Source organism: Neofelis nebulosa, chromosome 2 (genome assembly GCF_028018385.1).
Source record: "Neofelis nebulosa isolate mNeoNeb1 chromosome 2, mNeoNeb1.pri, whole genome shotgun sequence".
Classification (NCBI taxonomy): domain Eukaryota; kingdom Metazoa; phylum Chordata; class Mammalia; order Carnivora; family Felidae; genus Neofelis; species Neofelis nebulosa.
Window position 1 is genome coordinate 111,441,855 of NC_080783.1, and position 12,618 is coordinate 111,454,472.

The 12,618-nt window shown below is 40.1% G+C and overlaps 1 protein-coding gene across 2 annotated transcripts in view; it reads left to right on the forward strand.

Annotated features, from left to right (window-relative positions):
* UGGT1 (UDP-glucose glycoprotein glucosyltransferase 1) overlaps window positions 1-3,621 on the forward strand; it is a 113,841-nt gene extending 110,220 nt beyond the window's left edge. For both annotated transcript variants that reach the window (XM_058715670.1, XM_058715671.1), the window contains 2 exons: window positions 418-583; window positions 2,808-3,621. In XM_058715670.1, coding sequence (XP_058571653.1) covers window positions 418-583; window positions 2,808-2,833 — 192 coding nt within the window. In that variant the 3' untranslated portion in view covers window positions 2,834-3,621. The remainder of the gene's footprint in view (window positions 1-417; window positions 584-2,807) is intronic.
* The last annotated feature ends 8,997 nt before the right edge of the window (window positions 3,622-12,618 follow it).

Genomic DNA, 12,618 nt, shown 5'->3' on the forward strand with positions numbered 1-12,618 from the left:
ACACAGATTCTTCTTTAGTCTTCTCTGTAGTTGTGCAGTTGGGGGACTGTAGCACATCCTGTAGTAACATCCACAGATCTCTGCTGCGTGCAGCAGGCAGCCAGGTTCTCTGGTGTCTGATGGGGCTGTTTCACTACTTACAATCAGTGAAGTTACTACTTGTCCATGGATTATCTCTGTGCCTTGTAATTTTATCAAAGGAACTTTCAGTTCCTGCTTTCCAGTCATTCTCCACAATTTTGTAGAAGCTTTATGTGACCCACTACCACATTGCTTCTGCTGGTCTCTCATTTGGCTCTTCAGTGTTGTTCTTTTTGTTCAGTTGGGACTTAGAATCCAAGAACAGACACATCTTTTAATTCTGTATAATGTGCCCTGTCTTCAGCTTGGTTGAAGCATGTGATTTGGGTTTTACAGTGTAATAATCCAATGACCAAAGAGCCCAAGCTGGAAGCAGCTGTTCGAATTGTCCCAGAGTGGCAGGACTACGACCAAGAGATCAAGCAGCTACAGACCCGGTTCCAGAGGGAGAAAGAGACAGGAATGCTGGACAAGAAGACAACACAGGAGCCACGCTGGGAAGGTAAGTCCAGCGGTCAGCCTTAGGGAAGTACTTATTTGCATTTCTGATTTGTGTTTGTTGCAAAAACAACAGAATAATGAATAAAAGGAATCTCAGCCCTTCCATCCTGACATCAACCAGTGTATATTTTTACTTTCCTTTTTTAGTTGGCCTTCTAAACGTATGTATTAATACAGTTGCTGCCCCCTTTTCTTTTCCCTTATTTTATTTTATTTTATTTTATTTTATTTTATTTTATTTTATTTTATCTTTTTGAGAAAAGGTGCATTGAGAATTCTGTTATTTAGGCTCGTGAATTTTGTGATATATAAGCTAAGCCTGACATTATTTTGGGGATCTTTTGTCAGATTCCTTGGTTTTTTATTAAATCTGTCCAGGCATTATTAAATGAACATATTTAGGGTCAAGACAAAGTGTATATTGATTTTGAAAAAAAAAGTGTTCTTTCAAAGAAGAATATTGGAGTGGACTTATTTAATTTAGGCTAAGAATAGAAGGGACTAAATCTTCATGTAATATTTTCCCCACTCTTGTGTAAATCTCTAATGGTATACAGTTGACAAAAATCATTAGAATACAATAGTGACCGTTTGTAAACTATTAATAAGCTGAATTCTGTTTTTTTAACACTATTCAGCTCAAAACTAATTCTAAGAAGTCAGTTACAGAACATGGATCTTGAATGATTCACCTAATCATCCCGAAGACTGTACTATGTTGTTAAGTATCATAAAATAATAATAATAATAAAATAAAAATAATAAAAATAATTCAAATTCGCTATTAACACCTGAAGGATTTCTATCGATACGTGGGTAAATAATGTACAATTCTGTTCAAATAAGAGGAAGACACAAATAAATGAAGTTGAGACAACAGCAGTTACATTAAAGGAATCTGTCGTTAATAAATATTCCCTTGAGGGGCACCTGGGTGGCTCAGTTGGTTAAACACCCAACTTAGGCTCAGGTCATGATCTCATGGCTTGTGAGTTCGAGCTCCGCGTTGGGCTCTATGCTGACAGCCTGGAGCCTGCTTCAGATTCTGTGTCTCCCTCTCTCTCTGCCCTTCCCCTGCTCGTGCTCTCTCTCTCTCTCTCTCTCAAAAATAAACATTAAAAAATATATATATACACTCCATTGAAAAAATGTGCATATTGATACTGATAATGCTATTTGTTGGGAAGATGATGAGGAAAGTGCTCTGGGTCTACCTTGCCAAAGCTCTGTATATTAGAACAGTCCTTGTTAAAAAGCAGAAACCATTAACATGTTTATACCCTCAGTAATTCCTTTCTTGAGAATTTACCTTAAAGAAATAAGTTCACATAAGAAAAAAGTAATAAAAATGGAGAAATTTATTATTTATAAACCAAAATTTTTTTAATTATTATTTTTTTTAATGTTTATTTTTGAGAGAGACAGAGAGTGCTAGTGGGGGAGGGACAGAGAGAGAGGAAGACACAGAATCCAAAGCGGCTCCAGGCTCTGAGCTGTCAGCATAGGGCCTGATGAGGGCTCAAACCCATGAAACCTGAGATCATGACCTGGGCCGAGTCAGACACTTAACCGACTGAGCCACCCAGGTGCCCCTAAACCAAAATTATTTTTTTAAGTTTATTGTTTTATTTTGAGAGAGTGTATGCGTGAGCAAGTGGGGGAGCGGCAGAGAGGGAGAGAGAATCCCAAGCAGGCTCCGTGCCATCAGCACAGAGCCCTGTGTGAGGCTTGATCCCATGAACCATGAGATCATGACCTGAGCCAAAGTCAAGAGTCAGATGCTTAACTGACTGAACCATCCAGGCTCCCCAGTAAACCAAAATTATTAAAAACAGTTTAAACATCCAAGAATAGAGAGTGGTAAATGAGCTATACTTTTACTTAGGAAAATGTGTTTGTGTGTTATTAAATGAAAAAAGGAGAATCTTGACTAAAAATGTGTATATTTTTACCAGAAGTAAAGATTGTATTTGTGAAACAGTTCTGCTGGAATAGGGATATGCAGGTGGTTTGTGTTTTTAAAAACAAAAAGGTCTTTTTTGTTTTGTTTTTGCTTTCAAAATATAATACACTCCACACCAAAGCTTCTAAAAATTTCAAAATAGAGATAAAATGGAGGTGGGGCCACAATTAATAGGTTACAGTACCAGAAGAAATATTCAGTCTGTATTTTTGTCACTTGAGGATAAAACCATTCTATTTTCAATTGTTCTCCTTTTCCATAGGACCTCAGAAACGAGAAGAATTATGATCTTCACAGGAGGACAGGAAATTGCACCATTTGAAAAACATTTTTTGTATTAAATGCTAGTTTTTTCTGATCTGTCTTTACAACTGCTGATAAACTGGCTGGGCAGGCGTGCCACACCTTTTGATTCTGAGCATTTGATTTTGACTTCTACACGCCAGTGGGCTCTGGATCTTTGGAGTCAAGGCTCTATTGGATTTGTACCTCAGAGGAAGACAAGTGGCTGATCTTTTGGGACTCTGTAAAGAGCAGTCTTCTAACCAGAAGGGAAAATGGCAGAGGCAACTGGAAGAAAATGAGTCCTGTGGTGCCCACACCAAGAGCACACACATGGTGCATCACCATGGGAAGCCGACCCGCCAGAGCCGCCATGTTCTTCCTTACCTCAGTTTACTGACAGCGGAGCTCAGTCTGCAGCCTGCGCTGTGGTGGCAGAAGCTTTGTCCGAGGTCCACACACCTTGAGGTTTATGCCAGTGCGTCCTGTGTCCTTGTGTTCTCTTCCCCAGCAGTGGGTTCATTGTTAAATGGAAACCCAACCAACAATCATGTGTCTTTGAGATTGGCTCCAGGCAATTAATTTGGGGACAGGATGGGGTGGGTTGGGATGAGGGTAGGAAACATATCAGGAGTAGGATGACTTTAGGGTATTTTGGGGGAGGTGAAGAAGACAGAAATTGGCCATTCCCTTTTATAAACCGTCAGTACCACGTGACTAATTTAAAATGAAAACATTATTCTTATTCCCCACCCAACCCCAGTAAACTTCTTAGGAAATTGTTTTGTAAATAATTTTTCTATTTGTGAAAGTCTTTGCTTTTTCTTCCCACTTTCTTAAAAAAAAAAAAAAAGTCTGTTATTGATTTCCTCACTGGATACAGCCATAGTGAGCCCCTCTGGTGATCCATCTTGAGGGGCTCCAGTCTCCCTCGGGAAGGTCATCACATCATCCACCTTCTGCTCCTCTGGGTGGGGGGCAGGGGGTTCTTTCTCAGACCCAGGCAAAGTTGGCTTTGACTTTTCTCTACGCAGGACTCCCAGAGCTGAGAAGAGGAGAGATGTTGACTGTAATCCGTGTTCCTCTGTACGTGGTCCTCTGTTCCTTTTAGTTCAGTGCTGTGGGCTGCCTCTGGTTTGCCGAAATTGCCGGCACACCACTCTTCTGACAGCACATAGTTGCATCTTGAAGCAGCATCAGCCCTGCTCTTAGTGTCTTTACTTCAGTGGCCCAGAGTGGCCTTTCTGGAGCGGCCTCTCCTGGTGAGCGGGCAGTGTTGGGAGGCACCCAGAGGGAGTCTTCTGGTGTGTTTTCGGCCTACATGGGCGTGAGGCTCTAGGGGCTTCCCTCTGTCTGCCCAGGCTGCAGGGTACACAAGAGCACTCCTGTGGACTGTGCCTCCTTCCATTGCAAACCATTTTTGTCCCTAATATTTTGCCTGCTTTTTACAAATGTGAGGAGGGGCTGCAAATGATAGCTGAATCCTCACTCTTCTAAGCCAGGGAACATAGGTTTTCAGTCTTTTTTAGAAATCAAAGTCTTATGGCAAATATCAAGTAATTTATTTTTTTCTATAGTCACATAAGCAAAAGTTAGCTTAGGAGTCTCTCAGTCAGAAGGAGCTTTTATAATTCCATTAAAAGTTGGGAAGAAGGGAGCTCAAATTTTTAGATAAATGGATCCAAGACTGAAAAGGTCCCTCAGAGTCATTGCTGTTGACAGAGGCTGTAGCTTGAGTCCCCCCCCCTCCGCCCCCCCCCCCCCCCCCCGCCCTGCCGCTCACTGGTCAGAGCAGCTGAAGGGATAGAATCAATGAGAACAAAAAACATTTGTTTAGCCTCATCCTGGATCGAAGAAAAGCTGTCAGAGAGCCTTCTGCCACCACCACTTCAGTCCACCCGTGAACAGAACTGTGTACTTTCCGAGTTGATTTTCTGGGAGATTGAGTGGGAAATACTAAAGTCACTGGGGTGTGCTTTTTAAATGCTGGTTCCCTTGGGACATGGAACATGCCACCTTTCTCCATGTCTTTCCACCAGGTCTCTTATGCATATTCCATGTGAGGAACGTACAGTGTGAAATCTGTTCTCCGTGTAGTGTGTGTCCTCACTGCTCTTGTCCATCACCACCCTAAGCACAAGTCTTACCAGTAGTTGTTTCTAAGTGTGTAAGACCTCGTTTGCTTTTGAAGTGGTGTAGGGCCTTCCTTCCTTCTCTTGGTTCACGTGGCAACAGCATCTTTCAGGATGAACCTCTAATGTCCTAGGAAATGATAATACCACTAAAATTTGGTCTTGGTCAGCTTTGTCCATTGACTCTACTGTGCAAAAGCAAATTGTGACCCAAAAGATAGAGATTTTTTTCCCAAGAAGCAAGAATTGATGGCACTGAAATGCTCAAGGTTCTGGAAACTGTTCACAGTGCATTGTTTTTAACCATCATTTTTATGGAACGGGATTTGTTGTCTCTCATCATGCCATAATGGGAAATTTTCTTTATGAATCAAGGCCAGTGTGATGTGAAATAATGTGACATGTCCGAATGACATGCAACATGTGAGTTTTTGTGTTCTATGAACAGTGGCATTTGAGACCAAACCCCATTCACACAGCCTGCTGCTGGAGCTGAGGAGGCATGCCTATGTGTGTTTTACAATTGAACTCAGGACTGACCACACTGAGAATGATGACACATTAGTTTCCCATAAGGATGATAAGGTGTAGAATCTCAAGATGTGGCGTTTCTTATCATCCCATAAGGATGATAAGGTGTAGAATCTCAAGATGTTGCCTACCTACTATGTGTATATGCCTCGAGGTAGGCCCTTGTTTCGTGAACTCAGCTAGTGGGAGAGCAAAGATTTTACATATGTTTCAGAAATCGTTTCCAGGAACAGAGCTTAATGAACTCTGCTCTCCTCCAGTCCTCATGCTGTGAACCATGTGGAGGCTGTGCTTGAAGGAACAACTTCTGTCTGGTTGCAGGACGTGGTCCCTGAACGAAGGTCCGGAAGCTGGCGGTGTGAGTGGGGTTTTCAGAAGGGACGGGCCCAGCTAATAGGAAGGAAATTCCATTGTCCTTTAGCTGGGAATCATACTTGACTGCCACTGTAATTTGGAACAAGTCAGACACCACCCTCCTAGGATTCAGTAAAATTCCTCTTACCCTACATCTCCCCTGTGAGTAAACTCGGGTACTTGAAAGTAGCCCTTTTCTAAAATTGCCATGAATGAGTCACAAGGGAATTTCTAGTGTGTTTTTCTGATTCCAATGTTAATGCTATGGCGTCAGATTTCATGGAGATGGAAATGTTCTGCTAAATCACCTGGTAAACTGGTAGATCATTTGGTAAATGGAAAGTTTTTCTTGGCAACAACAAATGGAAGGTGCATTGTGCACAAAGTAATTTAAGTATATATTCAACTGTTGTATAATTTTAATTTTTTAAGTATTTGATTTTATGGGGACATTTTTGTGGGATGATTAGAGTTAAATATAGCTGTCATGTGTCTAGTTTGGTGGGATAACATTTTTTACTTAAATTCATGTTTTCCCTGTCTTGATGTAGTGGGGGAAGATCTCAGTCACAACTTTGGTAATTGCCTGATTGAATTCAAGCAAATTTGACTTCATTAACTCAGGTTGTAATTAATATTTCAGACTATCTGGAGGATACCAATTTCTCTTTCATTTGCTATTTGATCTCTTGATCTAATTCAGAAATGACACTTGTGGGTGGTAGTGAGTCAGTGCACTAAGTAGATGGTCTCTCCCCTTCAGGGTGCCATTGAGTGCTGACAGTTTATAAAACGAAACCACAAAATCAGCTTCAAGCAGCGGCATGCTCCCCAAAAGTAGCACATTAAGCTTAAACTCCCTGATACTGATTTTGCAAGCAAGAGGCTGTCTCCTGAATCTTAAATTACCTAGCAACATAGAGGCCAAATGTGGAAGATTTAAGAAGAAACAAGTTGGGGTATGAGCTAAGGCCTTCATCCCACCTGTAATTTATGCATTGCCTTACTCGTCATTATTTAGATGTCCAGAGAAGTGGGCATAATTCCTCGTCAGAGTAAAAGTAGCAAAATTCAAGGCAAATGATTTGGGAAAAAGATTATCAAGCACCATGTTTTCCAACCAGTTATCCTTGATGATAATGAGGTAAACATAGAAAAAATGAAAAATACTAGAATTTTTAAAGGAAAGTATGTATTTAGAAAACCTTCTTTATAACTATTCTGTTTTACTGTAATCCTGCTCGTTAAATGCAACATAGGTGCAGGTGCTGCCCCTTGCTTGGGAACAAGTACCGGGGCCCTAGGTGTCTGCAGAGCCCTCTGCACCCGAAGTGAGTGGAGAATGAATTTCCTGGTACTGTAATGAAAATAAGGTCTGCTCAACACAATAAACTTTTACTTGTCTTCTTTAAAACTGTCTGGTTGGTCATTTGGCTTTTATGTTTAGGAAGGACATATCATTAGAGCTCAAAATCCCACCGTTTCATCTGACAGAAGAAGCAAGCCTGCAGGAAGGAGAGCTTTATCTGCACATTTGCTCTGGTGATGGAGCTGGGTCCAGCTCCACCAATTCTCACAATAGCACCCGTGCCTCTTGAAGGTTGCCAGCCTTGGAGAACTGCCACAGGCAGGATCTTGTAGGCAAGCTGCCCCAGGGGAGCTCACCATAATGGGCAGGGTGGCAGAGTTTGAACATTTTGCAGATTCTCTAAACTATTCTGGGGCCAGACTTGAAGATATGGTTCCTGACATTCAGATGCTCATTGGATACTGCCAGCCAGTGTATGGAGTGCTCCTGCTGAGGTGGAGGTCAGGGAGGGGGACTTGGTGGCTGTGAGAAGGCAGCAGAGGGCCCCTCAGGTGGAAGAGAGGAGGGATTTCTTTGGTAGTCAGGAAAAGCTTCTACAAGGAGATGATGCTTAAAATGATGTCTGAGGAATTATCCAGGTAGGGTGTGGGAGGTGGGGATAGAGGGAGGAGCAGGAGCTAGTTTGTCTCATTTAGGGAGCTGCAAGTGAACCTAGAGTCCATAGTCAGGAGAGAAATTCTGAGGCAGGGATCTGAGTTTGATCCCAGGGCCACAAGAAAGCCCGAGTGGTTTTTAACTGGGTACTGACAGGAAGTTGACTTTTTCTTGTAATAAACTTTACTGGTAAATAGCACATCTAGGCCCAAGTACACAAACATACATCTTGGTAGGTTTTCAAGGTGAACAGACTTAACCATCATCAAGATAAGTAAAAAGAAAATTGGATTTTTTTAAAGTTTATTTAGTTTTGAGAGAGGGAGCTAGAGCGTGTGTGAGCTGGGGAGAGGCAGAGAGAGAATCCAAGGCAGGCTCTGCACTGGGGCTTGAGCTCATGAACCGTGAGATCATGACCTGAGCTGAAATCAAATGCGATGCTCAACCGACTGAGCCACCCAGGGGCCCCAAGGAGGTTGAATTTTATTTTAAACAACATTTAAACATCTGGCTTCCTGTAATGGCCAGAGTGTCTTGTATCAGACTAACTCTCCTACCAATAATTATATACATTTTATATACGTTTTTGAAATGCACTGTAAATTTTGAAATGCACTGTAAAGTGAGGAAAGTGACCAGAGACAAGCAAAACTGGAGGGGACTCATCCACTGAAAGAAGAGTAACACACTGGACAAGATCACATTTAAGTGACGGTTCCTCATGTAGCCCCACAGGGAATACAACAAAAAGTGGCTATCTCACAAGGTTGAGGAGCCAACTCAGAATTCAGGGTTGTTGGAGCAGCTTGGAAATTGAAAGGGAAATTCCAGAAAGAGGAAAACACAGAGCCTTGAGTTCACCTGTCATACTCCCCTCCAATTCTTGGTTGACTCCTCCTAAATTATGCATGAGTTGGGTAGGATTCCAGAGAGCCCAACAGAAAGCAACTGGAAGTCTGGAGAAGGTCAGCAGAGATTTCAGCAGATGTCTGGTGCTGGGGAGGGAAAGTTTGGAATTTATGACCCACCAGGTTAGAGAGACATAGTAAATTTTGGGGGCTTTCATTGAAAACCTGGAAAGCCATGCTTTAGAATGAGAACCACATCTGAGAACACTGGTTGAGGCCCTAGGACTAAGGGCAAAACTAAAACAGACCCACTCTACTAAAGCCTAAAATTGAGCCTTCAAAAAAAATCAAGGCGATCTGCTAGTAACTTGACTGCCTACTAAACAAAACTCAACAATTCAGTCTCCACACTGTATCACCCAGAATGTCCAGTATACCATTACAAATCAGGAGCCATCAGAAGAAATGTATGACACACAACCAAGAAAAAATCAAACAAATCCCCCAATAAGCAAGATGTTGAAATTACTGAATAAGAATTTTAAAATAATTATAAATACCTTAAAGGATCTATAGAAAAGGACAGACACAAAGATGAAGATGTGGAGAATTTTACAAGAGACATACAATTTTTAAAAGTCTCATGGGTGGGCTTACAATATTAAACACTGCAAAAGAAAGGATCAGTGAATGTGAAGACAGGCTAATAGATATTATCCAAGTTGAATAGCAAAGAGGGGAAAAAAAACCATAGATAAATGAACAGAGATGTAACAACTTGTGAGGCAATAGTGAAAATATAAAATATGCTAAGTGGAACCCTAGAGGAAAAAGAAAATATTTGGAGGAAAAGAAGCAAAATGTTTCGGAGAAATATTAGCTAAAAATTTTCAAAATGTGCTTAAAATATCAATATCCAAAAACCTCAGTGACCCTCTGTAATAGTTTTTTAAAAAATTCTAAAACCAGTTTTGAGGCCCTGGCTAGAGACCAGTGAATTATCTTGAGCATCCAATTAAGTTCATACCATCAACCACTTTACTGGTTGGATATGCACATTCTGGGCCACTGTACACCCACCCTAATCGCCCAAAACCATATACCAGACAGCCAGCGGCAGCTCCCAAGCCCCAGAGCCCGCTGGAATTGTTCAAATTAGCTAGTCCTAATCTTTTTTACCCTTCCTTGCCCATTCATTCCTGGGGAAACCATTATAAAAATTCTTTCCCACTGTTCCTATCTTGCCTTTTTCTTCAAGACCAGCTCTAGTGTTTCCCCTGAGTGATCCTGCATGGTGTGAACTGTGAGCATCACAGAACTCTGACACTCTTCGGGTTTCTAACCATATGTCACCCCACCACCCAAAAGCAGGATAAGTATACAGGCCACACCTTAGGCACATCTTAGTCAAATGCTGAATACCAGAGATAAAATCTTTTCAAAGTAGCCAGGAAAAATAAAAAAGACACATGATACACAAGAACAGCAATAGGAATGACAGTTGACTTTTCAGCAGGAGAAAAACAGATGACAGCAGAATAACATTTTTAAAGTGCTGAAAGAAGGCAAAGCTGTTTTAGCATTCTATGTGTGGGGGAAATGTTCTCTGAGAATGAAAATGAAATAAAACATTTCAGAATAATTGAATGCAAATAAAATTCATTCCCAGTAGATCTGGACTATAAAAAATGGTAAAGATCCCTCAGGCTAAAAGGGAAATGATGCCAGATAGAAATTCAGATCAACAGGAAAGAATGGAGAGTACTGGAAATAGTAAATATGCAGGTAAATATACTATTTTTTTCTTTAAGATATTATTGATTGCTTAAACCAAAATTGATACCTATATGTCATAAGTATAATAGTTATATAGATAGAAGTAAAATATATGACAATTGCACAAAAGATGGGAGTTATAAGATTCTTATGTTATATGTGAATTGGTGTGATAGTAATGCAAGATAAACTGATAAGCTGAGGAAGCATATTGTTTTCCCTAGAGTAACCATTAAAAACCAAATATGAAGTTATAGCCATCCCCAACCAAATGGGAGATAAAATTCAGTGCTTAAATTTTTTAAATAATAAAAAAAAAAACCCTATAATAATCAACCTGATAGAGGCAAGAAAGGAGGAACAAAGGAACAAGTACAGAGGAGATAAATAATAAACTAACAGCTAAACAGCAGACTTTAAACTGAAAAAAATCAAGATTTGCATCATATATTAATAGTTCTAAATATTCTAAGTAAAAGGCAGAGATTTTTAGATTGTGTTTTAAAAAATAATTTACAAGAATTAACAGTTAATAGAAATAGGTTGAAATTAAGAAATATACCACACAAACATAAGAAAACTGGTGTGGCTATGTTAATGTCAGGCAAAGTGAAATTCAAGACATTACCAGAGGATTACAAAAAGGACATTCTATAATGATAAAAGTCAATCAAGAAGACATTAACAATCCTAAATATGTATGTACCTAATGACATTAATTTACAATGCATATGGGGTCAATCACTATTAAACTGGGCAAAGCTATTGCAATAAGCTATTTTGGAACTCTGGAACATGTTTAGACACTTAGAACAACCAGCATAGTGCTTCATGAAGAAGCTTCTGATCTTGTGTGAATGGCATGCATGAACTAACTACCACTTCCTATTTTTTTGGCACCACTTTGGCCATGGGGACAGCAGCCTGTGTTCTTGGAGTAGATGGGTGGTGCTGGTGTGGACAGAGATGACCTTGTTCTCAAAATATTTGGATCCATACATTTGAGCTGGTCTAGTGATATGTGAGGAACTGGCACAGATACTTGCCTTGGTTTGGGCCCTCAGTAGCAGTGGCTTACACTGGTGTCATCCTTCAGAAGATTTACAGAGACAGGACCCTCTTCTTTTCCTTGTTGGAGACAGGCATTTAAAGAAATTGTTCTCAGGTCATTGCTTGACTACAGAGATAATAGGATAGAAACTTCAGGAACCACACAAAAGGGATATATACTTTGCAAAAATGGTTTGGGAAAGTCACAATCATATGGCTTTGCCCTCAATAAACAAATATCATCAACCCCTGAGGATTGGGAAAATCAGATTTCCAGATTTAGCATATTATAAAATCCCAGAATGTCCATTTCTTAAAAAAAAAACAAAAAACAAGTGAAAAACATAAAGAAACAGAAAAATATGGCTCACCCACAGGAAAAAAACAATTTGACAGAACTATCCTTGAAAAAGCCCAGACATTGGAATTATTAAAGACATTGAATCAACTGATTTAATATGCTCGATGAGCTAAAGGAATCCATGGACAGAAAACTAATGGAAATCAGGAAAATGACATAAGAACAAAATGAAAATATATTAAAAAAAATAGAAATGATAAACAAGTAACCAAATTGTGCAGCTGACAAGTACACTAAGTGACATAAAATGTTCACTGAGGGTATTCAAAGGCAGATGTGTATATGAGCAGGCAGAAAAAAAAGACCAGAGAATTAAAGACTAAGACAGATGAAATTATCCAGTTTGGGGGGGTGGGGCGCAGAAAGAAAAATGAAGAATCTGAGGGATTAATGGGACACTATCAAGTGTACCAACATACACATTGTAGGAGTCCTAGGAGGAGAAGAAAGTGCAGAAAAAGTATCTGAGGAAGAGATTGCCACAATCTGTTGAAGGACATGAATCTACACATCCAAGAAGCTTAATGAACTCAAAGCAGGATACATTCAGAGATCCACACCAAGACATAAGTCAAATTGTTGAAACCAAAGACAGAATTTTGAAAGCAGCAAGAGAGAAGCAGCTCATCAAGTACAAGATCAGACTAATAACCAAATTCTCACCAGAAACCATGGAAACCAGAAGGCATTGGGATGACATTTATGTCCTTTAAAAACAAAAACAAAACCCCTCTCAACCAAGAATTCTATATCTGGCAAAACTATCTTTGAAGAAA